The 27737-nt window shown below is 51.1% G+C and overlaps 1 protein-coding gene across 1 annotated transcript in view; it reads right to left on the bottom strand.

Annotated features, from left to right (window-relative positions):
• Window positions 1-27737, bottom strand: part of LOC140427380 (uncharacterized) — a 188581-nt gene that overhangs the window by 137754 nt on the left and 23090 nt on the right. The window contains exons 6-9 of the mRNA XM_072512926.1: window positions 27325-27579; window positions 16603-16713; window positions 13554-13615; window positions 9217-9345 (exon numbers count right to left, since the gene is read on the bottom strand). Of these exons, the coding sequence (XP_072369027.1) occupies window positions 9217-9345; window positions 13554-13615; window positions 16603-16713; window positions 27325-27579 (557 nt within the window). The remainder of the gene's footprint in view (window positions 1-9216; window positions 9346-13553; window positions 13616-16602; window positions 16714-27324; window positions 27580-27737) is intronic.

The raw sequence follows: 27737 nt of genomic DNA, 5'->3' as shown, positions 1-27737 counted from the left end.
CTATGAGTCGCACATGTCGGGCTGGGTCGAAGTTGACGACCAAGGTGGCAGCCCCCACGAGTCGCACGTGTTGGGCCGGGTCGAAGATGGTGTACAAGATGGCCGCCCTCATCGGTCGCATGTGTCGGTCGGTGTTGGAACCGGCGGGCAAGATGGCGGCCCCCATGAGTCGCACGAGGCTGATGACGCGTCTGAAGGGGGCGTTCCGGGCAGTCACACAGCCATGTTGTGGGGTCTGTGGGCCTGTGAGTCCACGGGTCGGGCCTGGTGAGTGTTTGTTTTCTGGGCTTTAGGTCGGCCCAGACAGACTCTGGCGATGTGTCCCTTTTTCCCACAGTCACTGCACGTCGCTGTGCGGGCTGGGCAACGCTGCCGGGGGGTGTTGACCCTGACTGCAGAAGTAGCACTGCGGTTCCCCGGGCTGGACTGGCAGCCGCACGGCACAGGCCCGCGACATAGTGGGTCTGACGGGGGTCGAGACGATGGCGTCCACGAGGGGTTCGGCGGGTCCGCGGGGAACGCACTGAGGTTCTGGTAGGCCACCTCTAACGAGGTAGCTAGCTTTACCCTGTCCCGCAGGTCAGTGGTCCCGTTTTCCAGCAAGCGCTGCATGATGTAGTTCGATCGGACCCCAGGCACGTAGGTGTCCCGGATCTGTAGGTTCATGTGTTCCTCCACCGTCACATCCCGGTGGCTGCAGTTCCTCGCGAATAGGGTCAGTTTTTCCAGGTACTCATCTAGCGATTCCCCAGCGTGTTGACGGAGAGTCGTGAGGAGATGTCGGGCGTACACCTCATTTATGGGCTTCCCGAAATGCGCTTTGAGGGTTGCGACCGCCGCCTCGTTCGTGGCCGTTTCCTCGATCATCACGGAGATTCGATGGCTCACCCGAGCGTGGAGGAGTCGCAGTTTGAGGGTTTCAGTGGGAGGCGTTGTGGAGGAGTCGAGGTAGGCGTCGAAGCAGCAAAGCCAATGTTTGAAGATCTCCTTGGCTTCCGACGCGCGCGCGTCGAATTCGAGCTTATCTGGCTTTAGAGCGGCTTCCATGATGCTGTCTATGGATATTAAATTGTTATACCGTCAATTCACTGTGAGACCATGAGAACGAGTGAACATTAGGCTTTAATATCCATGAACTCGCCTGCCAGAGTGCCACCCACAGGTGGCCGGGCTATTTCTGGCCCCGGTGAGGGTGGAGCCAGAGGCGGAGCCCACCGGAGTTCCAGTACAGTACCTGGAAGTAGCCCGTATCATCACTTCCAGGTCATGGGTCACATCATTATACAGAAAGTACAGACAGCTCATGCATTAGGTGAAATACATTCACCACATGAGAAAGTGTGAAAGAGCAATAGAGCAATAGTGGTAGGAGACTCGATAGTGAGTGGTGCAGGCAGATGTTTCTGTGGCTGCAGATGTGACTCCAGGATGGTGTGTTGTCTCCCGAGTGCCAGGGCCAAGGATGTCACTGAATGGCTGCAGGGCATTCTGAATGGGGTGGGCGAACAGACAGAGGTCGTGATTCACATTGGTCCAAACATCATGGGCGGGATTCTCTGCCCCCCTTCTGGGCCGAAGATTTGCCGGGGGATGGTGTGAATCCCACCCCCGCCGGCTGCCGAATTCTCCGGCGCCAGGGTTTTGGCAGGGGCGGGAATCGCGCCGTCCCGGTCGGCGGCCGCTGGCAGTGGCCCCCCCCGGCGATTCTCCGGCCCACAATGAGCCGAGCGGCCGCCCGTTTTAGGCCGGTCCCGCCGACGTAAATTAGACCTGGTACTTACCGGTGGGACCTGGCTCTGTGGGCGGCCTCCGGGGTCCTCGGGGGGGCATGGGGGGATCTGGCCCCGGGGGGTGTCCCCACGGTGGCCTGGCCCATGATCAGGGCCCACCGATCCACGGGCAGTCCTGTGCCGTGGGGGCACTCTTTCCCTCTGCACCGGCTGCTGTGGACCTCGGCCATGGCCGGTGTGGAGACGAACACCCCTGCACATGCGCTGGGATGATGCCAGCACATTCTGGCGCTCCCACATGCGGCAACTCGCGCCGACCGGCGGAGGCCCTTCGGCGCCGCACCAAGCCCCTTCAGCGCAGGTTGGCGAGGCGCCAACCCCACTGGCGCTGCCCTAGCCCCTGAAGGTGCGGAGGATTCCGCACCTTCCGGGGAGCCCGACACCGGAGTGGTTCATGCCACTCCTCGGCGCTGGGACTGCCCGCCCCGCCGGGTAGGGGAGAATCCTGCCCCATAGGGTGGAAGAAAGACGACTACCTTCAGCAAGAACTTAGGGAGCTAGATAGCAGATTGAAAAGCAGGACCTCAAAGGTTGTAACCTCTGGATTACTCCCAGCACAACGAGCCAGTGAGTATAGGAATAGGAGGATGGAGTAAATCAATGCGTTCATGAAGAGATAATGTGGGAGGGAGGGCTTTAGACTCCTGGATCACTGGGTTAATTTCTGGGAAAGATGGGACCTGTACAAGTCATACGGGTTGCACCTAAACTGCAATGGGACTAACATCCTTGTGGGAGTTTTGCAAGTGCTGTTGGCGGGGGGGGGGGCAGATTTAAAACAATTTGGTAGATGGGATTTGGAGTGGAGGTAGAGTAAGGGGCGATGCACAGTAAAAATAGAAGCAAAACCACTCAGTCTGGAAGGCAGAGAAATTATAGAGAAGTCAAGGCACAAGGGAGTAGTATGGCAAGGCTGGATAATGTGTATTTTAATGCAAGGAGTCTTGTGAGTAAGGCAGATGAGTTGAAAATGTTGGTTAACACATGGGAATATAATATTGCTATCATGGTTAAGGGAGGGCAGGCCTGGCAGCTCAATATTCCAGTGTATAGAATCTTCAGGTTGGAAGGTGTGGGTGGCAGGGGGGTTTGGGGTTTGGGGAGTGCAGGTGGATGTAATAGAGGATGTGGTGTCGCAACATTGATCAACGAGTCAATTATTGTAGTAAGGAGAGGTGATATCCTATCAAAGGTTTCTCAAATTAGGCCACATCGGTAGAACACAGAAACAAAAGGGGGCAATCACATTGGGAGTGTACTATGGGCCCTAAAACAGAGAGGGAGAAATAGAAGGGCAGATATGTAGGCAAACCTCAGAGAAATATAAGAATAATGGGTTAATAATCAAAGGGGATTTCAATATCCCAATGTTAACTGGAATAGTCAAAGTGTGAAAGGTTTAGAGGGGTCGGAATTCTTAAAATGCATCTAGGAAAGCTTTTTAGACCAGTACGTAGAAAGTACTATTAGAAGGGGGGGGGGGGGGGGGGGGGGGCGGTGCCGGAACTAGTCTTAGGGAATAAAGCCAGGAAAGTGGTAGAAGGTTCAATGGGGGAGCACTTCGGTTATAGTGACCATAACTCAGTAGGATTTGAGGTTGTTATGGAAAGGGGAAAAAATGGACTGGAAATAAAGTTTCTGAATTGGAAGAAGGCCAATTTTGATTGGATGAGAGAGGATCTGGCAAAAGTCAACTGTGAATAGCTACCTGTAGAAAAAGCTACAGCAGAGCAGTGGGATTCATTCAAAAAGGAAATAGAGAGAGCACAGGGCAAACATGTTCCTATAAAAATGAAGGATACAAGCAACAAGTACAGAAAATCCTGGATGTCAAGGAATATCCAGGTTTGGATCAGAAAAAAAGGGAGGCTTATGGCAGAGGGCTCACAACAGCGGAAGTCCTCGAGGATTATAGAGAGTGCAGAGGGTTACTTTAAAAAGAAATTAGAAGAGTCAAGAGGGGGCATGAAAAATCACTGGTGGATAAAATAAAGGAACATCCAAAGGTGTTTTATAAGTATATTAAGGGCAAGAGGATGACCAAGGAAAGAGTAGGGCCTATTAGAGACCAATGTGACAATGTGTGTGTGGAAACGGAAGATGTAGCGGAAGTTTTAAATGAGTACTTTGCAATGGAGAAGGACCATGTAGAGATAGTATTCAGAGAGGGGACTGTGATATTCTTGAACAAATTAATATTGAAAGGGAGGAGGAATTAGTGGGTTTAGTGGAATTAAAAGTGGAAAAATTCCCAGGCCCAGATGAGATGTATCACAGGCTGCTGTGAGAAGCGAGGGCGGAGATTGCAGAGGCTCTGACAATAGTTTTCAAATCTTCTCTGGTCACAGGAGAGGTGACAGAGGACTGGAGGACAACTATTGTGATATCATTATTCAAGAAGGGTGGTGGAGAAAAAAAAGGAACTTACAGGCCAGTGAGTCTAACTTCAGTGCTGGGGAAACTATTGAAAAACGTTCTGAGGGACAGAATCAATCTCCACTTGGGCAGGCAAGGATTAATCAAGGATAGTCAACAGGACTTTGTCAAAGGGAGATCATAGACAAGATTTAATGGCTTCATCACTACCATTTAATCTCGGGAGAGGCCGCTCGAAACGTCTTGCAGGATTTAACGGAATCTCACGAAATGTCGTGATCTGGATCGCACCATCGCTGGGCGAGATACAGATTAATATATTTAAGTGAGACGTTAGGCTCATTTAAATATGTCCACATCATATTCTCCCTGGTCCCGGGAACTAACAGCCATCCCTGGAGACCTCGCCAAGGCGCTGCATAGTACTGGTTTCCACAAATGTGGACCAGGCGTAACTGCACCTGGAGGGGTCTCCCAGACCATTAGAGACCCTTGGGTGGTCGGGCTATGGGCAGGGTTGGTATCCTTGCACACATGCTGATAAATGGGCACCTTGGCAGGGCCACCCTGGCACCTTGTCAGTGCCACCCTGGCACCACTAGGGGGACCAGGTGATACTGTCAGACTGGCAGGAGCACTGCCACAGTGCCAGGCTGGCATTCCAATGTGCCCAAGTGGCAGGTTGTCCATACCAGTAATCGGGCCCGGGTGTTCCCTGCCCTTAAGAGGTGGGGTGGGTGGGGGGGTTTCAAGGCCCCCATAAGAGGTATGTTGGGTTCAGTGCGGCACCGATAGGCAGTGGTGGGATGGCTGATGGGGGTTGAGAGATTGGGGCGGCATTTAAAAATGGTGCCCTGATTCGTCAGTACTCTTTCTGCACTGGCGAGCTGAGCTCATCGGTGCAGGAAATGATGTAAGTGCGGCCCCATCGAGGCCAAAACAAAATGGCACCAGAAACACCCAGGTAAACGCGCCCAAACAGGATTCTGTTTCTATCACATTAAATTGTGCCTCATGACTTAAAATTTAATTTAATTTTTCGAGGAGGTGACTAGGTGTGTAGCTGAAAGCAGTGCAGTTGATGTAGTCTACATGGACTTAGGTAAGGCAATGCCTCGCATGGGAGACTGGTCTGGAAGGAAAGAGCCCATTGGATCCAGGGCAATTTGGCAAGTTGGATTCAAGATTTGCTGAGTGGCGTGAGGCAGAGGGTGATGGTTGAAGATTATTTTGTGACTGCAAGCCTGTGTCCAGTGGTGTTCCGTAGAGATCAGTGCTGGGTCCCTTGCTGTTTGTAGTGTACACAAATTGGTTGTGAAAGTTGAAGGTATGGTTCATAGGTTTGCAGATGACTCAAAAATTGGTGCAGTGGTAAATAGTGAGAAGGAAGGCCTTAGACCACAGGACAATATAGGCGGGTTTGTTCGATGGGCAGAACAGTGGCAAATGGAATTTAACCCTGTAAAGTGTGACGTAATGCATTTTGGGAGGACTAAAAAGGCAGGGAATATACAATGAATGGTAGGACCCTGCAGAGGATCAGAGGGACCTTGGTACACATTTCCATAGATACCTGAAAGAAGCAGGAAAAGTAATAATGTGGCTAAGAAAGCATATGGACACTTGCCTTTATTAATCGAGGCATAGAATATCAGAAAAGGGAGGTTATGATAAAACTGTATAAAACGCTGGTTAGGCCACAGCTGTGGCACTATGACTCTATTACTGTTTGTGGCACATTACTCTGCACAATTTGGCATCCAATTTTCTTTATATCGCACTTCAAAAAATTACTTCATAGGTTGTTAAACACTTTGGGAAGTCAAGAAGATGCGTCAGGCACTATATAAATTCATGACCGAACCTCAGGAGTCAAATGCGTTGTTGCAATCTAGTTACAGGGAATTAAATCTGGTAATAAACAATCCAGCTGGTTCAATTTCTTCCAATGTTCAGCCAGTGATTCCTTGGGGAACCTTTCCATACTTATTCATGAACAACCACACGAAGAGAAAACACAACCCTTCATTGTAAAGAGACACACCAATGAGCAAAGCAACTCCGAATATGTGTTTTATTTATTTCTCAGGATGGAGTATTCTGGTTAGTAATTAATCCACGATTACTCGATTTACAGATTTATTACAAGATTTCAATGGACACAGTGAAGATCATAGACAAAGCCACAGCTGTACAGTCACAAAGGTATTTTCACTAAATATATATATTTTAAAAAAAGACACTGTAACATACCAGACATCCCCAGGCGCCCGCTCCCGACAAACCAGTGACAGTGTGTGGAAGGAACGATTTGGAGTAATTCTAACATTGGGTGATAACGATGACAAATTGCTGCCCATTATGAATTCTGGCTGATTGTTTCCTCCAGTGACTTTAATGGAAAGGAGAATCAGGCAGAATGTATACTGGTGGATGCGGGAGCATAATGTATGAGGGTGTGGGGGTCAATTCAATATCTCCATCCCCAAAGTTAAAATGACCAAGCTTTAAACATGTAGAGTACCCAATTCATCTTTTTTTCCAATTAAGGTGCAATTTAGCATGGCCAATCCACCTACCCTGCACATCTTTGGGTTGTGAGGGTGACACCCACGCAAACATGGGGAGAATGTGCAAACTCCACACAGACAGGACCAAGCTTTATATAATGCAGCTTGACCGCTGCCATAGAACTACAGTTGTCCTGTATTTCATTGTACTAAACTATAGCCAGGCGCAGCTGATGGGATGGACAGTCTCCTGTTGCAGACCAGTTAACCATTCTACTCATTTGGTAATTATCCCAATTCAGAACATTAAAAGAACATTTTTGAGAAATGCAAATCCCTGTTCCACAGAAGTGGTGGTATGTTTCATTCCTGAGATCAGTGTCTGGAGGTTCTGAAAACTTTGTATCACTAAAATCAATGTTTATATTTAAACAAGAGCAAAACAAAATAACTTAAGGTGATTAATTTTGATTTGATAAAACATATATTAGCTGTTGAAACATTATTTGCTGATTTAGATTCCTGTATCTTTTATCTGTTAGCTTTTATTAAAATTCTAGATTTCTCCCTATATTTGCATTGGCGAAACTTATTTTAATTGAAATTATTCTATTGGGTGCTGTGTTTAGCTTCATATGAGTTCTCCTACGAAATGTTACACTAATCCCTTAACAAAAAAAAGTTAATGAGAAGAGAGGAAATCAGAGACAGTCTGAGATGTAGATATAGGGAGGGCGATATATAGAGAGAAAGAAAGACTGAGGTAGCCAGATAGATAGGGAGAATAGGGAGAAAGAGAGCTAGAAATAGAGACATACTCACACAAAAAATGAAGATTGTGTGGGGTAGGAATAAACACAAAAGGATATAAAGATAAATAAATAGATACATAGAAATAAAGTAAAAGAACTAAATCATTAGACAGGTACATAGAAATAAAGATAGGCCAACACACCATAGTTACCAGTCCTCCTGGATTATCTTCAACTTTCCAGGAATTAAAGATTCAACTCCAGGACACCATTGCAATATATGATGAGAATCCAGGAGAAAAATCAAAGAGGCAGAAAATAAATTTTGGGCAATGGAACAAAGGTTGTTTGACTGACAGTCAGGAATGATTCAGCCAGACAATGAGGAGTGTGTTCGCTTTCCAATTATGTATCTGGGAAGGTGAACCTGTTGGCTTCTCAGTGGAAGGAGCGTGAGGGCAGGTGTTTTGAGATCCTATGACAGATCTCCTGGAATATGTCCAAGCAGAGTTGGCAACCTTACAACAACAAAGCCAAGCGATTGAGTTGCAGACAGAGGCAGTTGAAAGATCACAGGGTGGTAGAAATATCGGAGTGAGGGGGTGGAGGAGGTGCCAAACACAAGAACCTTACGCGTGTCTGTTTTTTGAATTTTTGAATGTGCACATGCTAACGGAGAAGACCGCAGGTGTCAAAGAGTGGACTTTGTGAACATTTTGAGGAGATTGGCCAGTTCAGTGAACGTGCTGAGGAGGCATGAAGGTGAGCTGTTCTTGCTTTTCAGCCTGAGTAAACTTTGATTTTCTAATGTGTGTTTCCTTAGGCAGATATTTCTGAAACACTAGCCCTCGGGTGCCAGCATCAAGTGTTCACAGGACAGATATAGAGCAATTAGAAAAATAGTAAAGCTGCGTCCAAACTCGCGCTGCTCTGCCCCAATCTCATTCAGTAAATCTTTGAGCAAGGCTGAAAATCTGGGTGTATTATTGTCCATTTTGTGCTGGAGGCTCAAGTTGAATAGAAATTGGAATAAGACTAGTCAAACTCACTTCACATAGTATCCCTACAGTCAGTAGAAGAATGAAGAGATTTTTATCTCATCCATGCGGGCTGGATTTGCACTTAGAATCCAAGACGTGGAAGATCAATGCCTCGTCAACTGCACGATTCAATCATGCACCTTTTATACATTTTCAGTTTTTTAAAAATGATAATTTACAAAAGCAGGGTAGACCCAATATGTACCTAAAATATACAATAGGTTTATAAGAATTTGCAATGCTCCAGCTTACAATGAAACATAGTCACCCTTTAATGCAGTATTAGCAGATGTTTTGTGACAAATCAGTCAGTCAGAGCAGACGCTGCCTCAATTCAGTCGATGGAAAAGAACAACATGTGGAGCATAAAGCAAATTACAAGCGTGTTCACTAGGATAAGGGATGAAAACATGAGGTGAAACTGCACGACGGGAAAAAGTGTGAAGGGGAAAGGTGGGGTAGGGAAGAGGTGTGGCTGGAGAAAGAGGGATGAGAGAGAGTGTGACACAAAGGAAGACAGGAAGTAAATTACAGGAGTGAACATAACTGTGTGAGGAGTTTGATACATTATACATTTAACAGCCTGTAACAATTTTACTTCCATTGCACAGAAATATGGTCAGGGATCATTTCCAAATTATTTTACCCGTAAAAATTACCACACTCAATTTGTTCAGTGTCAATTCAGAGTTTTGCTGACTCCATAGTATTGAACTGATTGCAGAGTTGCTTCCTTGCTCTTTCACACAGTCCCCAAAATCTCCACTCGATCACTTTGACGCTTTGCCTGCTGTTTGCCGAGTGAGTCATGCTGCAAGTTGGCGTAGGCAAATTCATTTTCCCGTCTGCCGCTGGCCTCAGATTGAGTTGCCTGAGTCTGTAGAGAGAGGAACAATTAGGAGTGCTACAGAAGTCTTTTTTAAACCTGCAGCCTACCCAGCACCATGTTCCATTTACCCAGCAATCCCCTGTTCACTACTCCCAGTCCAACAGTCCCTGGGTTTTAAAATTCTCATCCTCGTTTTAGAAAACCTTTCATTTCCTCATCCATTTCCATCTCCGTAGTCTCCATCAACTCCTTCCCTCATTGTGTATGCCCAAGGGGTTTGGGGTGTGTCTGTTTGTGGCAGCTATTGTTTCAATATCCAGTACGTTACGTTTTTAATGCCTCATAGACAATTACGAGTTTTGATGGATGTCTGGATTATAGGAAGTGTCTCTCTCTTCAAACTAGGGGCTGATTTAGCACACTGGGCTAAATCGCTGGCTTTGAAAGCAGACCAAGACAAGCCAGCAGCACGGTTCAATTCCCGTACCAGCCTCCCCGAACAGGTGCCGGAATGTGGCGACTAGGGGCTTTTCACAGTAACTCCATTTGAAGCCTACTTGTGACAATAAGCAATTTGGGGAAGCAGACCAAGACAAGCCAGCAGCACGGTTCAATTCCCGTACCAGCCTCCCCGAACAGGTGCCGGAATGTGGCGACTAGGGGCTTTTCACAGTAACTCCATTTGAAGCCTACTTGTGACAATAAGCAATTTGGGGAAGCACGGTAGCATTGTGGATAGCACAATTGCTTTACAGCTCCAGGGTCCCAGGTTCGATTCCGGCTTGGGTCACTGTCTGTGCGGAGTCTGCACATCCTCCCCGTGTGTGCGTGGGTTTCCTCCAGGTGCTCCGGTTTCCTCCCACAGATTGGCTATGATAAATTGCCCTTAGTGTCCAAAATTGCCCTTAGTGTTGGGTGGGGTTACTGGGTTATGGGGATAGTGTGGAGGTGTTGACCTTGGGTAGGATGCTCTTTCCAAGAGCCGGTGCAGACTCGATGGGCCGAATGGCCTCCTTCTGCACTGTAAAATTCTATGATTAAAAACTCTCCTGAGGATGATTTGTTGTTTTCCCCCCTTCACCTTGGAAAATTGACCTTGCATTTTTAAGCAATTTTCTGTGTCTCACTTGCAAAAGTTTCCGTCAGTTGAAAGTTGAAAAGTCATGGCTGGAATTCTGCAATCCGAGTTCGCCTCGCCACCAGCGAGCACGGAGAATTTGGTGCTCATCCAAAACACCATTCACTGCAGCATAACCAGAGAATCCCGCTGGCATGAACGGACAGAGAATTCCTGCCCATAATTTCAAAACCAACGGGGCACAGCCTTGTAACATATGATGAAGAGCCCCTTGGTATTGTAATTTGGTCCTTGTGAATTATATATGTTATTGACTCTCAAACCTTCCTGTGGTTCAGTGGGATAAATACCCTGCCCGTTGTGGTACCAGTTCAGGAGGTTCTAATGTTTAATTCTCCATTTCATCCGAGAGTACTAGGGTGGGGTTTACCGGTTGTTCACGCCGGCGGGAAATTTCCCTCCCACTCCGGCACACGGGTTTCCCAGCAACGAGAGGTGCAGTCAATGGGAAATCCTGTTGACAATGTGGGGGGGATCGGTAGATCCCGCTGGCGGGCTGCCTCCGGCACCAAAACCCACGCGTGGGATGGTCAGTAAATCCCATCCCTCATCTCTTCATGACCTCACCATCCTGCCTCTGCAATCTACATTATGTAGTAAAATGAAGGCAGCTGGGACTATTTTTTTAAGCAGCAAGTTGTTATAATTGGAATGCATGGTCTGGAGGGTGGTAGAAACAGATTTAACAGTAACTTCCAAAATGGATCTGTACTTGAATGGAAGAAATTTGATGGGGCTATGTTGAAGGAGTGGGGAATGGGGTGATAGCCAGAGTTCTCCGATTGTTGGGATTCTTTTTTCCTGCTGGTAGTGCACCCCCACCCGTGGGTTTCCAGATGGTGTGGGGTGACTTCAGAGGGGAATCCCATTGGCAAGTGGAGGGAAGCGAGAATCCCACCATTGGCGAACGGCACGTCGCTGAGAAACACGTGGTTGGGGGCCCGGAGAATCCAGCCCTATTTCTCTTTCAAAGGGATAGTACATAAATGATGGGCTGAAAAGCTTTCTTCTGTTCTGTATAATTCTATGAGCTTTAGTCCTCCAGTCCTCTGACTCTAACCTTCCCTTTATCCTACTCTGCTGCACCAATATAGTATTACTTTCTGAAACTTCCTGTCCAGCCCATTCTTTCCAACTCTGGGCGGGATTCTCTCAGCCTGGGGCCGGGCCGGAGAATCGCCGCGACCGCGCAAATCGCGCCACGCTGCCCTGACGCCGGGCCATTGGCGCCAGCACGGCACTGGCCGGGGGCTGCTCTATGGGGCCCCCCCCGGCGATTCGCCGCCCGGGATGGGCCGAGTGGCCGTACCGAAAAACCCGGGTCCTGCCGTTCTAACCCGGTCTTACCCAGCGGGACCTGGGCGTGGAAGGGCCCGGGGGCGGCCTGGGAGGGGGGGGGGGGGTCCGACCCCGGGGGGGGGCCTCCGCAGTGGCCTGGACCGCAATCGGGGCCCACCGATCGGCAGGCCGGCCCCTCGGGCTGGGGGCCTCCTTTCTTCTGCGCCGGCCCCTGTAGCCCTATGTCTTGTTGCGTTGGGGCTAGCGCGGAGAAGGTAAACACCGTGCATGTGCGGAAATCGCACCAGTTCCACTGCGCATGCGAGGACCAGCGGCGTCCATCTGACGCCAGGTCGGCAGCTGGAGCGGCGTGGGTCGCTCCAGTGCCGTGCTGGCCCCCCCGTAGGGGCCAGAATTGCTGATCCTGAGGCCACGTTGAAGCCGTCGGGAAACGTCGGGAAAGACAGTCAACATTTAGCCTCAGGATCAGAGAATCCCGCCCCCAGTTTCTCCTCATCCTTAAATTCTTCCTGAAAAAATAATCTGTCATATCTCCTAATTTTGATGACTATCCATTTTCTCTCCCCTAAAGGACCTTGGGGTGGTTACTATGTATAAGGCCCTAAAACAGAAGCAAGTTGTTGTTCTGTGATTGAGTTTAATGGTTGCAAGGCAGCAGTGGGTTGGCAGGGTGAAGGAGCTACCATTGCTCTCAGTATATCCCTGGGCGAGGATGTGGACAGTGCCACTATTCCTTATCATCATGCAACTGTATTGAATAATTAGTGTGTAATATGCTTGGAAGAAATAGATGTTTCTGAAATATGGTTCCTAAATCTCTCCATTGCTCACCTCATATCTGGTTCAGTTGTAGAATAATTGATAGAGACTGATTGGCATTATTAGTCGACAACTTATTGTCTTCGTATCATGTGACTGACAGGGGAATTAAGTGAATTTTTGCCTTTATGTAAAAATGCACTTTCACAGACTTCATTGACAAACACAAAAGGTGTTTATCAATAAGGATTGAACACCAGCAGCATGGCTGCACCTAGCTCCCTACAGGTCTCCTGTCTAAGAGGACTCCACCCCCGAGGGTGGTTCCCCACTCTGAATCCCCACTTGATCCCCCAAGCCAATTGAACTTTAATCTGCTGTGTTGCCCTCGAAGGGACAATCTCCTCTCTTTTCCATCAAGCAATCCCTTATATAGTTTATTTTAAAATCCTTTTTTTCTTGTCTTGAAATGCCTCCAATGTCGTCAATCCACCCAATCTGTGAAGCTCTTCCATCTCCTCCCGCACAATTCAGTGTTCTGACTCTAGCCTTCTGGGTATTGCCCCCTACCCACAACCCCACCATCAACTCAACTATCTTGGTCACCCTTCCTAAACCCCTCAATCTCTCCAATTCACTTTACAACTTTCAACAGCTTTCTCAACTTGTTGACTGAGCTATCAATCATGCTAAACTAAGCATCCATTGTATCAATTATTGTCTCCCCATTTTCATCATGTGATGCACTATCAATTACGACGAGACGAGAGTAGAATGCAATCGAGGCTTTATTACACAGAGATGTGTGGCCTCCTACAGCATCTGATGAAATGGCTGCTGTTTGGAGAGCACACACATTTGTACTCCTCCTACTGGGCAGATCCAGCAGGCAGGGATCTACCCCCCTACCTGTAGTACAGGGGCCTTACCATAATACCCATATCTATACAATATAATATAACAGTGGTGACTACCACATCATGTGTTGGTTTTCGATATCAAAGCTGCTACAGCAATGCAACAACAAGAGGCTGCCTTAACTGGAAGCATTTTTACAAACCTTCTTCGGTGTCTGCACTTCAGTGTAGATTACAGGCTGGGAATCACTTTCCAATTCTTGTCCTGAGACAATAGAAAAGCAAATAATAATTAATAAGATCAAAAGGCAAACCACCATATCTTTTGCACTTTCAAGGAGAAACTACACTTGGAGGGGACATGTAATGGATTTAAAATCATTATTTGTTGGCCCCAATTTTCTAAGCTGAGATCTCTACAAACTTGGCTTCGAGCTGAGAACATGGAATTCACAGTGAAACAATTGACACACGCAGAGTGCATCGGTCTGGACCTGAAGCAGGGCGCAGGATTTTTTGGTCCGCCAGCCACGTTTACCGGTGCGCCAACTGCATTTTGCGGTGCAGCACACCCCACACCAGCAGCAGATTCTCCATTTCCACAGCCGGCCAATGGGGTTCCCCATTGTTGCCACCCCACACCATCGGGAAACCCACGGGCGTGAGTGGGTTGCCGGTGGACCAGAGGATCTTGCTGACGGAGACATCCGCTGAGGGTTTTTATTCTTTCTTGGGATATGGGCTTCACTGGCTAGGCACAGCATTTATTGCCCATCCCTAATTGGCTTGCGAATGTGGTGGTGAGCTACCTTCTTGAACCGCTGCAGTCCATCTGGTATAGGTATACCCAAATTTCGTTAGGGAGAGAGTTCTTGGATTTTGACCCAGCAACAGTGAAGGCACAGCGATATATTTCTATGTCAGGATGTTGTATGGCTTGGAGGGACCTTCTAGGTGGTGGTGTTCTCATGCATCCGCTGCCCTTGCCATTTGAGGTGATAGAGGCCACAGGTTTTGTGAGTTCCTGTAGTGCATCTTGTAGATAGTACACACTGCTGCCATCTCATGATGATGGTGCTCAGAGGGAATGTTGAAGGTTGTGAATGGGGCGACAATCAAACAGGTTGCTTCATTCTGGATGGTGTCAAGCTTCTTGAGCGTTGTTGGAGCTACACTCATCCAGGCAAGTGGAGAGTATTCCATCACACTCTTGATTTGTGTCTTGTAGGTGGTGGATAGGCTTTGAGGAGTCAGGAGGTACGTTACCTGCCACAAAATTCTTAGCTTCTGATCTGCTCTTGCAGCCACAGCATTTATATGAGTGGTCCAGTTGAATTTCTGATCAATGGTAACCCCAAAGATGTTGATAGTGGAGGATTCAGCAATGATAATGGGTGCAGTCTAACAGGAGAAGCACTAAGTGCGATTATGAGTGAGATAAGAATGGCAGACTTCCTTCTCTGAAAGGAAATTAGTGAAACAGGGGCTGGATTCTCCGCTTCCCGACACCGAAAACAGATAATCCGTTTTGGCGTGCGAAATCGGGAGCGGCGCCAATTTCTCAATTCTCCGCCCACTGAAAATCAGTGTACTCGTGGAGTATGCCGCGCCAAGTATCCACTGCATCAGGCCATTGCCTGAGGCCCACCATGCGATGCTCCATTGTCGACCGACCGAATTCCCGACAGCGTGGGACTCGTGCGGTCTCACCGTCCGGAATCCTCGCGTGGTGGCTGCGGTCTCAGTCCGGGACCACCACAGTCTGGGGAAGGCCGATCGGTGGGCGGGGGGGGCTTCATTCGGAGCTGGGGCAATGTGTGCGGGCGGTCCGGGGCGCGCGAGCGGCCGATGCGGGGCACTATTTTGCTGGTCCAGGTCCGCGGGCTGAGTCCGCCATGGAGCACGGCGCGGCCGCTGTACGCCACCGCCATGCGCCTGCGCGGCCTCTGACCCGAAGGTGCGGTGGGCCGTATCGGCAGCTGCCTGCCAGCCCCCGGCAAAACGGGGAATCTGTGGCCTTTTGACGCCAGTTTTCCTGCAGTAAAAGGTTACGGGCGGGATTCTCCTCTACCCAGCGGGGCAGGCCGTACCGACGCCGAGGAGTGGTGTGAACCACTCCGGCGCCGGGCTGCCCGGAAGGTGCGGAATCCTCCCCACATTCAGTGGCTCGGCCAGCGCTGGCAGGGTTAGCGCCGTGCCAGCTGGCGCGGAAGGGCTTGGCTCCACGCCAACCGGCGCCGAAGGGCCTCTGCCGGCCGGCACAGGTTGGCGCATGCGTGGGAGCGTCAGCGTGTGCTGGCGTCTTCCCAGCGCATGCACAGGGGGTTCTTCGCCGCGCCGGCCATGGCGGAGGTTGACAGCAGCCAGCGCAGAGGGAAAGAGTGCCCCCATGGCACAGGCCCACCCGCGGTTCGGTGGGCCCCGATCGTGGGCCAGGCCACTGTGAGGGCACCCCCCGGGGCCAGATCCCCCTGCGCTCCCCCCGAGGACTCTGCAGGCCGCCCGCAGAGCCAGGTCCTGTTGGTACTGACCTGGTTTAATTTAGGCCGGCGGGACCGGCCGAAAACGGGCAGCCGCTCGGCCCATCGCGGGGCGGAGAATTGCCGGGGGGAGCCACTGCCAACGGCCCCTGACCGGCGCGACGCGATTCCCACTCCCGCCGAAAAACCGGCGCCGGAGCGGCGGGGCGGTATTCACGCCCTACAGTTTTCCCGACAGCTTGGAAACAAAAACGGAGAATCCAGCCCCAGATTTTACAGCGATTGATAATTGTTGCCCTGGTTCCCAATACTGATACGAGCTTTCAACTCTGGATTTATTGAGCTTAATTCTATGGGTGCCTAAATTGGCAGCAGGCCCACCATATTTAAATGATCAATTAAGGGTTAATTAGGCTTTTTATGAAACCTATTGACCCTGGTAATATGCTGCCCGCACCATAAAACTTTTGGCGTGCGCCGTAGAGTGGGAGTGGGAAGCCCAACTTTTGAACTTAAATGTTTAAAGGGTGGGAAGGAAGGGAGTCTCCCCTCCCCCACCCATCACACACACACAGTCCTCATATTATTTATCCCACTAACTGAATTCAGATTCCATGAGCTGCCATGTTGAGAATTTGAGCCCCTGTCCCCGGGCTGTTAGCCTGGGCCTTTGGATTATGTGACCCACCACGACATCACTATCGCCTAGTACATGAGGTGCCCAATACTGAGGCAGAGAATAAGAATGACACCAATATCGATGTGAACCTACCTTCAATCACTTCCTTCTTTTTTTTCCATGCAACAATCACAAAAATGATGATGACAACCACTCCGCTGGCAATGACCCCAACTGCCAGCAGCAACGACTTAGTAAAAGAACCTACCAACCAAAACATTAAAGGTAGAGTTAGACAGGATATGCTCTGCTGAGCACCATACACATGGGAGGAGTGGAATGGAATTTATCCCCTCAATCAGTAGATTAAAACGTTGGCATGCATCGACGATGGGGTCCGTACTTCGACTGACTTTCTGCCCATGTTATTGAAAGGGGGAACTTTCTCCTCCCTACGCCACCCCCCGACCCTTTTGCATAGTAATACAGAAATGGATTTTATAAGTCATTCCATGTTTAAATATGAATTTTAGCCTCAAAATCTAAAAAGATCAAAAGATACCAAAAGTGATCAGAGATACAATGTAATAGGTACTGCACATTGTCTGTGACTTTGCCTTACAGTAATAGCTTGAAAAAAAAGCAACCATTATGGATATAAATGGGGAAGATCTGACAAAACCCTATGACTTCTTTAATAATGATACATATACAGTGCATTGCGCAAAGCCCATTAATGTAGAAGCACATTAACTGATTCTCATCTGCCAGAGAGAACTGACTTGAAAAAGAGCGCAGTAAGAAGTCTTACAACACCAGGTTAAAGTCCAACAGGTTTGTTTCGATGTCACTAGCTTTCGGAGCACTGCTCCTTCCTCAGGTGAATGCAGAGGTATGTTCCAGAAACATTTCTGTAGACAAAGATGCCAGACAATGCTTGGAATGCGAGCATTAGCAGGTGATTAAATCTTTACAGATCCAGAGATGGGGTAACCCCAGGTTAAAGAGGTGTGAATTGTGACGCTGCGACAACGAATGAACGGACATCGCGCGATAATCACCAGGCAGGAATGTTCCCTTCCAGTCGGGGAACACTTCAGCAGTCAAGGGCATTCAGCCTCTGATCTACGGGTAAGCATTCTTCAAGGCGGCCTTCAGGACGCGCGACAACGCAGAATCGCCGAGCAGAAGCTTATAGCCAAGTTCCGCACACATGAGTGCGGCCTCAACCGGGACCTGGGATTCATGTCGCATTACATTCATCCCCCACCATATGGCCTGCAAAATCCTACCAACTGTCCTGGCTTGACACAATTCACACCTCTTTGACCTGGGGTTACCCCATCTCTGGATCTGTAAAGATTTAATCACCTGCTAATGCTCGCATTCCAAGCATTGTCTGGCAGCTTTGAATCTGTCTATACATATGTTTCTGGAGCATACCTCTTCATTCACCTGAGGAAGGAGCAGCGCTCCGAAAGCTAGTGATTCGAAACAAACCTGTTGGACTTTAACCTGGTGTTGTAAGACTTCTAACTGTGCTCACCCCAGTCCAACGCAGGCATCTCCACATCTTGAAAATGAGCGGCAGTCAGGGAATTGCCTCTTCAATATTGTCCAATATTGTTGGATTTAGTCTGTAAAGAGGTTGGGTTCTGCAGCAGAAACAGATCATTTGCCATGATTAATATTCCATGTGAGACTCTTCCTACTTGAATACTTCATGTACAAACCCATGACCATCAATTCTTTTCTCTGCCATGTGTGCATCAAGTCTCACAAAAATGCACCAATCAGAGTCTTCACTTCTATCGAGTGACTAGAGAAGCTGGGGGAGGGGTTTCTTTTTAGAACAGAAATGTTAAATGGAGACTTGATAGTGTTTGGAATTAGAGATAGTTGTAAGTAATTAATATTTGTATTGTGTGTCTGAGGTCTTACTACCTCTAAAGCAACCACATGGGCCGGGATCCGACCCCGGGGGGAGAGGGCCCCACTGTGGCCTGGCCCGCGATCGGGGCATGCCGATCGGCGGGCAGGCTGGTTCCGTGGGGGCCTATGTTCCTCCGCGCCGGGCCCCTGTGGGGCTCCGCCATATTGCCCGGGGGCCAGCACGGAGAAGGGAACCCCTGCGCCTGCGTGGAATCACTCCGGCCGTTCCGCGCATGCGCGGAATCACGTCGCCCGTCGTGCGCATGCATGAACTCGTGCTGGCCGTTCCGCGCCAGCTGGAGCTGCGCGGACCACTCCGGCGCCGACCTAGCCCCCTAGGAAGGTGAGCATTCCCCATTATCGGGGACTGTTGACGCCGGAGTGGTTGGCGCTGCTTTTCACGCCGACGTGGGGACGTAGCCCCATTATTGGAGAATCCCGCCCATGGTATAAAAAAACTAAGCAACCAGGAGCCACACCAAGACAACAAGAGAAGTCAACGTCAGTTTGGAACCAGGTAACTCAGAGGAAGGCTACATTCCACTTCCAATAAAGGCAGGACAATGCGGAGGAACAGAAAGCAAGTCCCAGAAAATAAAGGAGACAGTCCTAGAAACCAGGGAATGGGACAGAGGAAAGTCCCAGGAAGATTATGAAGTCAAAGGAATACAGTTTGACAACTGGAAGACATTAAGAATATTGGGTTCTAAGTATTAGGCAATTTAAGGGTTTAACACTTGGCGTTAGAGTGTGTTTAATTGCAATATTCATGGTTTCAAAAATAATTCTGTTTTGGGTGTTTTTAGTAGCCAGAAGGTGAAATTAATAAAGGAATGTGTTTTTCAGTCTTGGCTAATGGACTGTGGTTTGACTGGGGGTTAAAGTGCTTTGCAGCCTGCAGAGATCATTTGCTTTTGGGCTTGGGGAGATGAGGTCATTGCTGGGTGGAGTCAAGGAAGGCAGAAAGACACTTTGAAAGTGTTAAAGAGGCAGTTGGTGGAGGAACTTTGGAGAGAGGAGTTGAATTCTGATACGCTTGGTGCTGAGTCCACAATTAAACCGTAAGACCATAAGACATAGGAACAGAATTAGGCCACTTGGCCCATCGAGTCTGCTCTGCCATTCTATCATGGCTGATATTTTCTCATCCCCATTCTCCTGCCTTCTCCCCATAACCCCTGATCCCCTTATTAATCAAGAACCTATCTATCAGACCAAATTCTCCCACAGTAAAATAAGTTCAGGGGCGGGATTTTCCGACCCCCCCGGCGGGTCGGCGAATCGCCGGGGGCGGAGTAAATCCCAGCCGGCCGCCCCACGATATTCTCCAGCCCTCAAAAAATCCTGCCGACGTGAATCGGGCCGCGTGCCTCGGAGAATGTCGAGGACCAGCGCGACGCAATGAGCTCCGGGGCCGCCTCAATTCTCCGGGCCGAATGGGCCGAAGTCCCGCCGACGTGACCATGGGTCATGCTGGTGTAAATCAAACCAACTATTTAACGGCACCAACAAGTCGTGCTGGTTGGTGCCGGCCAGTGTGGAGGTAAGTGTCGGCGTAGGGCGGCCACTGGAGAATTGACGGCCCGGCTGCAGGTGGTGGGGGGGGGGGGGGTCGCAGGAGCCGTTGGAGTGTGTGTGCCGGGGTGGGAGGAGTTGGGGGGAGGGGGAGGAGCTGGGGGGGAGGAGCTGGGGGGAGGAGCTGGGGGTTGGGGGGAGCTGGGTGGGGGAGGAGCTGAGGGCGAGGAGCCGGGGAGAGGAGCAGGGGGCGGAGGGGGAGGAGAAGGGGGGAGGGGGGGAGAGGGAGGGGTTGGGGAGGGTGCGTGCCAGGGATGAAAGGGGGGGGTTGGGGAGGCTGCGTGCCGGGTAGGAGGGGGGGGGGGGCGGGGATGGAGAGGGTGCGTGCCGAGGAGGAAAGGGAGGGGGTTTGGGGACGGTGCGTGCCGGGGAGGGGGGTGGTGTGTACGCTTGGCCATGTGCCAGCTGGCAACAGTCGCGACCATGCAGCCCATGGCACCCGGCTGCGGGGGGTGGGGGGGGGGGGGGGGGGGGGGGGTTATGGGCAATGATGACATGCCGTCTATCCCCCCCATCCCCTGCAGGCCGTTATTTTTGGTCATCACCCAGCCATGATGCCCTGGGGGAGCTGGTGCAGGAGCGTGCCAGAGAGGCGGCGGAGGCTGCAGCAGAGGAGCGTTCCACAGGGAGGCAGGTGGCAGCCGCCCAGGCTGGAGGGCCGCCCGCACGAGAGGACGAGGAGGAGGAGGTGGTGGTGGTGCCACGACGACGGAGAGGCCCCATGAGGCCCCGTGTGTACCAGCCCTGTTCGTCGTACCAGGACCTCACGGACCGGGCATGCAGGAGGGGACTCCGGATGAGCTGGGCAACGGTCGCCCATATCTGCCACCTGATGGCACACCTAGCACCGCATGGCACTGGGGGAGGACACCCTCTCTCCGTGACCATCAAGGTTACGGTGACCCTGAACTTTTGTGCCACGGGGTCTTTCCAGGCGCCGAGTGGGGATCTGTCCGGAATCTCGCAGGTGTTGGTGCACCGGTGCACCTGTGAAGCGATGGACGCCATGTATGACATTGCAGACCGCTACATCCAGTTCCCTGTGGACCGGGCCAGCCAGGATGCCCTGGCAGAGGGCTTGGCTGCCGTGGCCAGGATGCTCATGGTCCAGGGGACGATCAATGGGATGCACGTCGCCGTGCGGCCACCTGCGGATAACAGGGAGGTGTTCACGAATAGGAAGTGGACCTATTCCATGAACGTACAGGTGGCCTGTGACCACCACATGAGGATCCTGCACGTCTGCGCCCGGTACCCGGGCAGTGTACATGACTCATCCGTATTGGCGCAATCTTTCATCCCCACCATGTTCGAGGGACCCCCCCCCCCCCCGGCTGAGGGGCTGATTACTGGGCGACAGGGGTTACCCGTTGCGGTCGTGGCTGATGACGCCTATACGGAGGCCACAGACTGACGCGGAGAACCGCTACAACGATGCCCATGCAGCAACCAGGGGTGTGATAGAGAGGTGCTTTGGGCAGCTGAAGATGCGTTTCAGGTGCCTGGACCGATCTGGAGGGGCCCTCCAGTATCCGTCAGATAGGGTCGGCCGCATCGTTGTGGTCTGCTGCGTCCTGCACAACATAGCCCAGCAGAGGGGCGATGTGCTGCAGGCAGAGGATGGGGAAGGGGAGGAGCAGCAAGACGAGGTGCAGACCTCCCAGATGAGGAGGATGGGGACAACGGTCAGGACAGTCGGGCTGGACATGGACATGAGGCTGCCCACCATTACTGGCTGGGCCAGCGGGCACGGGACAGGTTGATAGCCGCCCGGTTCACGGGCTAGGGGGGCGTGGGAATCGCCGAGTATGGGCACAGACTGCACACTACGTCACCAGCCTACCACCCTCACCCCACCCACCCAACACCAACCACCCTCACCCCACCCACATGCACACCACCCCTCCATTGCACATCCACCTGCGGCACAACGGGCCGGGCTCACACGGTCGCTGGTGGAAGCGTGTCTATTGGAGGCCATGGAGGATGATGACAACCCGCTCTGCGATGAGCTCTGGGCTCTACATCGTTGAACAATGTGTGACCCATGGCCACAGTACCACCCTCCACCCGGGCCGTCCCTGCATACGGCCGTGAAACTGCAGCGCAAGGTCCCGTCGTCTGCCGGGGGGATGGCGAGGGCGACCCGGGGAGAGGGGGGGCACACTCACCTGAGGCCGACGTTCTAGCACCCCTCACACACACACTGGCGCTCACCTCACACCCCACCCCCGCACGCATCGGGTGACTCGGGGGGAGGGGGGCACACTCACCTGAGGCCGACGTTCTATCACCCCTCACATACCCACTGGCGCTCACCTCACAACACCCCCCCCCCCCCCCGCACGCATCGGACAGAGCGCAAGGACAGCTTCTGTAGGTGTGAAAGTGATTTTAATAACAAACAGTTCATACACGTGCCCTAGCCCCAGAATAAATCTGTGCCCTGCACCCGTGCCAACTTACTCAGTGTCTAATTTTTTGGCCTTACGGGCCCGATGACTACGTCTAGGTGGCTCCCAGACGGTACAGCAGAACTGGAGGTGGACTCCTTGTGATTCCTGCCCTATGACTATGGACCCCTTTGGCGGCCGTTTCCTGGGGCGTCCTGGCCTAGATGGGCCAGGCTGCGGCTCGGGCGACTGGGATGGCGAGCTGCCAGCCTGTCCTGCCCGTAGCCCACCTGGGACGGAACGGGGGAGAGTCTGAGGTGTCATGGTGTTCCGGGACCTCCCCCTACAGGGGGACCCGGAACAGACCCCGGCACCTCCTCCTCCCTCGGGGTGCCCGATGGCCCCCGGACCTCTACATGGGTTGGGGATGCGAACGGACCGAGCATCCCACGCCCCCCGACACCTGACGCTACCAGTCCTGGAGGCCCGCCCTGGTATCAACAAGGGTCTGCAAGTTTGCAACCTTGGAGATCAGGGATTTGGCCATTCCTGTCTGTGTCTGGGCGACGCCGGCCAGCACCTAGGCAACGGCGCCGATGCCCTCAGCGATGGCCTGCTGAGACTGGCCCACTGCCTGCAGAGACTGGGCCATTGCCTGCTGAGGCTGGGCCACGGTGTTGAGTGCCTCTGTGATCTGCTGCTGGCTCTGGCTCATGGCTGCCTGTGAGGGGGCAGCCATGTCCGGTACACGGACGCCGCCTGCACGGAAAGCCCCACACCTTGCATACTGCGACCCATGTCTGACACCGTCGCACCCATTACCTCCACCGCGGACGCCACCCGTGCGGTGTCAGCCTGGATGGCACGAATGACCGGCACCACTACCTCTTTCTGCACGCGGGTGGGCTCCTCCACCTTCGTCTGCAGCTGCCGCAAGCCGGCCGTCACCCCCTTCGGTCGTCCCTTGGTCCGTGACTGCATTGGGTCTATGGGTGGGTGTGGTAACTCCAGGAACCCGGGACCCATCTGGGCGGCAGATGGTTGCTTGCGCCGGGATGCCCTCCGATCGCACGGCCTCTCGGCTGCTCCTGCCTCCACCTGCTGTACTGGGACCACCCAGTGTTGTGCCGACCAGTTAGTGTCCCAGATGCCTCATTGCTAAAATGCCCAACCGAGGTGAGTGTCTCTGCGATGGTGGAGGGTGTAGGAGATAGCAGTGGCGTAGTGTCATGCTTCTCACCCGACCCAAAGTCCAGGGTCCCCTGGAGTGGTGGTTCTTGTCCATCCGTCCCCTGTGTGTGGGTGTCGTGTGCGTCCGTGTCCTGGGCGTCGGTGTCCTGTGTGCTAGAATCCTGTGTGTTAGGGTCCTGTGTGTCGGTGTCCTGTACGTCAGTATCCTGTGTGTTAGGGTCCTGTGTGTCGATGTCCTGTGGGTCAGTGTCCTGTGTGTTAGGGTCCTGTGTGTCGATGTCCTGTGGGTCAGTGTCCTGTGTGTTAGGGTACTGTGTGTCGATGTCCTGTGGGTCAGTGTCCTGTGTGTTAGGGTCCTGTGTGTCGATGTCCTGTGGGTCAGTGTCCTGTGTGTTAGGGTCATGTGTGTCGATGTCATGTGTGTCAGTGTCCTGTGCGGCAGTGTCCTGTGCGGCAGTGTCCTGGGTCGGCTGCTGTGGCTGCCCTCCTCGTCGCTGGGTGTGGCCCGCCGGCGTCGCCGCACTCGCACTAGATGTGGACGGCATCCGCCTGGTGCTCCGGGTCTGTCCCTGGCTCATGGCCGCCCTGGAACGTCCTGGGGCGTCGTATGCCTGATGGGCCGTGTCTGTCCCCCCTTCCCCCATATCCCCCCTCCCCCATATTCCCCCTCCCCTATATCCCCTTCCCCCATATCACCCTTTCCCCCATATTCCCCCTTCTCCCATATTCCCTCTTCCCCCATATCCCCTTCCTCCATATCCCCTTCCCCCATATCCCCAATTGGGGGGATATGGGGGAAGGGGGATATGGGGGAAGGGGGATATGGGGGAAGGGGGGATATGGGGGAATGGGGATAGGGGATATGGGGGAAAGGAGATATGGGGGGATATGGGGAAGGGGATATGGGGGAGGGGGATATGGGGGAAATGGGGGAAGGGGATATGGGGGAAAGGGGATATGGGGAAGGGGGTTATGGAGGAGGAGGGATAATGGGGAAGGGTGATAAAGTACAGAGCTGGGGATGTTGGCTTGAGAGAAACCAAATATCTGAGCTGATCAAAAGGTTGGTTGTGAAGCAGTGGTGTACGCCTGGCGTGGCTGGGTGCCTGAGTGATTGTGTAGAAGCTTGAATACACCTGCTGATCCAGAGCAGAGGAATACCAAAAGGGGAGGTTGAAATCCTGGAGGTGGATCCTTAGTGGATCCAAGAGAAAGCATTCATTGAAAGCAGATTCCAATGCGTGCTCTTTGAGAGCGGAGATTGGAAACCCCTGTGTGGAAGACAGAGTTCCAATGAGAGCAGTTGACCCACAGCATGAGAAGCATCTGGAAGAATTTGATGAGAAATCCACACAAGTTATATCTGCCACTTGGTTTCAGAATGTGGTGTGTCTGGCCACATGTTAACTGTTGGTTTACATGGACTGTGTACTTACTGAGAACATTAGAACATAAGATACATTTTGTAGCCTTGTGCCATCCTTACAAAGCTGTGTATATCTGTAAAGGTATAGCTGGGGTGAAGGGGCAGTGTATTATAGTTAATCTTTTCTTGTTTAATACATGTTTTATTCTTTTGTTGCACGTTCATCGACAGTCTGTGACTCTGTTCATCCATGTATCTAAACAAAAAATAAAAGTTAGGATCTATCAAGCCAGGTTCTATCCTGGGATCTGACTTGTCCAGTAGTAACATCAGGCGGGATCATAACAATACGCGTATTCCAAATTATGAATGGAACAAATAAGGAGAAACTGTTTCCAATTGAAAAATGGATTAGTAACCAGAGGAGACAGATGTAAGATGATTGGCAAAAAAAAACCGAGGCAAAAGTAACCAGAGGCAACATAAAGGAACGTACTTCATGCAACAAATTATTTTAATCAGGAATCTGTTACCTGATAGGATGTTGTAACTAATTCAACAAAAAGGAACATGATGAATATTTGAAGGAAAAAGAGTTAGTGGGGAGAGAGTAGGGAAGTGGAAAAAGTGGATAGATCAACCAAAGCGCCAGCACAGGCTTGATGGGCCAAATGGCTTCCTGCTCTGATTCTTTCGGTGGAGTTCAATTTTAGTGGCCAGGGTCTCAGCTACCAGCTGGAGAGTGTTGGCTCTGTTGGGTAAGGCCTGCCCAGAATTAAGTGCTTATTGGGGCCTTAACAGGCCAGAGTTAGACCTTGTCCAGGGCTTAAATCCCCAGAGGTGGGATTCCCACTCTCGAGAATTCCTGGCCAATCAGAGGCCAGCGGATCTCCAACGCCTGTCACCACTCATGGGAGTGATGGTTGCTGAAGGTAATGAGCCCACCAGAGGTCCAGGACTGATGAGCGATCTAGGCCAAAAGTGAGTGAAGGCAGGATGCGGATCAAGGTGAAGGGGTCGCTGGTTAGAGAAAGGGAGATGGTCAGAGGAAAGGGCAGTGCATGACTCTCGCCAGGAATCCTCCACCCACCCCACCCCCACCCCCCTCACCCGCCCCCCGGCACTCCTGAATTCTGCATCGCCCAATCAGGCACTGAGTATCTCAGAATGAGGGACCGCCCACAAACAAATCTGATGGTGACAGTGGAATGAGACCGTTAGCTGGAATGGCCTCAAACATCATCCCTGCTGGGAGGCCATCCATGAGCCTTCCTGCCCGGGACTTAATTGGGTGGAGGTGGGAGGACAGCAACGTTCTCACCCTACACCTTCCCACTTAGGTTAATGCCACTGCCAAGCTCAAATTCACTTTGGGGGATTAAATTCAACCTTTGTTTCTAATGCTATCTGCTGCAAAGACTACATGTGGTAGCATTATCTCCGTTCTCACTGTGGTGAACCACTGTAATAGGAGATGTAAGGTAGGACCTGCACTACAGGTTCGCCGGTAGCTCCTGCCGGCTGGCTCCGCCCACAGAGAACTGTATAAATATACATGACCTCCAGTGCCCTGCCATTTCGCCAGCTGCAGCAGGAGGCCACGCATCTGACTGTAATAAAGCCACAGTTGTACCCAACTTTAGTCTTTGTGCAATTGATCGTGCATCACTCACCACCCTCTGTGCAAAGCAATGTCTCCAAAATGTTTTATTTGATCTATTAACATTTATCTTATATTTATGACCTTCATTATAGATTCACCCACAAGTTTTTCCACATTCAGTAGATCACCTTCATAATCTGAGAGATCTCCATCAGTCTTTTATTTTTGTCTTTTCTTTTCCAAAGAACAAAGTCCTGGTCTACTTAAATTTCTAGTTGCAACAATTCGGATCTGGTCATGTAAAAGACATAGGGCTGGATTTTCCAGAGGCGGAGTAGGTCTACCACTGGCTGGCAGAGGGATCTTCCCATCCCGCAGATGTCAATGGTGTTTTTCATACTCTGCACCCTCTGCCATAAGGGAACCCGCCATGGGAGGGAGGTCGCCATCGGTGGCACGGGAAGATCCCATCCGTGGGAACGGCTGGAAAATTACAGCCGATGATTTAATACTCCCTTCATAGCTTGGAGGCAGGCAACTGCTCCAAGTGTGGTCTTGCCACATTTGAATTTAAATTTAACATCACTTTCCACTCTGACCAACATACAGTTCTAAATGTATTTCTTGAAGTACTTATTGCATGTTGCAGAACAAAGGAAATTATCATTGAAACAATTTAGAATTGTAATGTTGGAGTTTGTTTTTAGCCTAGTAAGACTGAAATTTCCCAAGAATAGTTGATAATCCAAGGACCAAAATGAATAGCTTAGAGATACTTACTCTTCGTTAACCCAGAGAACTTCTTTTACACTTACCAGGTGGGCACCTCTCTGTCACCGACACTCCATGCTTATTCTGAGCTAGGCACGAAACACAAAAGCTTGCTGTTGTTTCCAGTCTCAGTGTACTAACTGAATGAGTGCCATTGAATTCTGACTTTATACTGACCCTGGGATCAGTGAGATTTATACTGTCGTCACTGATCTTCCACGTGATGATTGCAGGAGGACTGGCCTCAGCAATGCACTTGTATAGAACTTCCTGGCTGATTGTGACCTTGTCAGGTTTGTCTGCAAGAGAAAATGAAACCCGTTGTGCCATCATTGCCTTGTCAATCCATTGTTAAAGTTAAGAGAAACAGGTGATGGGTATTCATTGAGCAGGGGATAGCTGGGACACTGGGTTGAGTGGGGGGAGAGCTGTGAGACCGAACAAGCCAATAGAGTCT

This window comes from Scyliorhinus torazame, chromosome 7 (assembly GCF_047496885.1).
Source record: "Scyliorhinus torazame isolate Kashiwa2021f chromosome 7, sScyTor2.1, whole genome shotgun sequence".
Classification (NCBI taxonomy): Eukaryota; Metazoa; Chordata; class Chondrichthyes; order Carcharhiniformes; family Scyliorhinidae; genus Scyliorhinus; species Scyliorhinus torazame.
The sequence above is the reverse complement of the archived record's forward strand: the minus strand, read 5'-3'. Positions and strand labels throughout refer to the sequence as shown.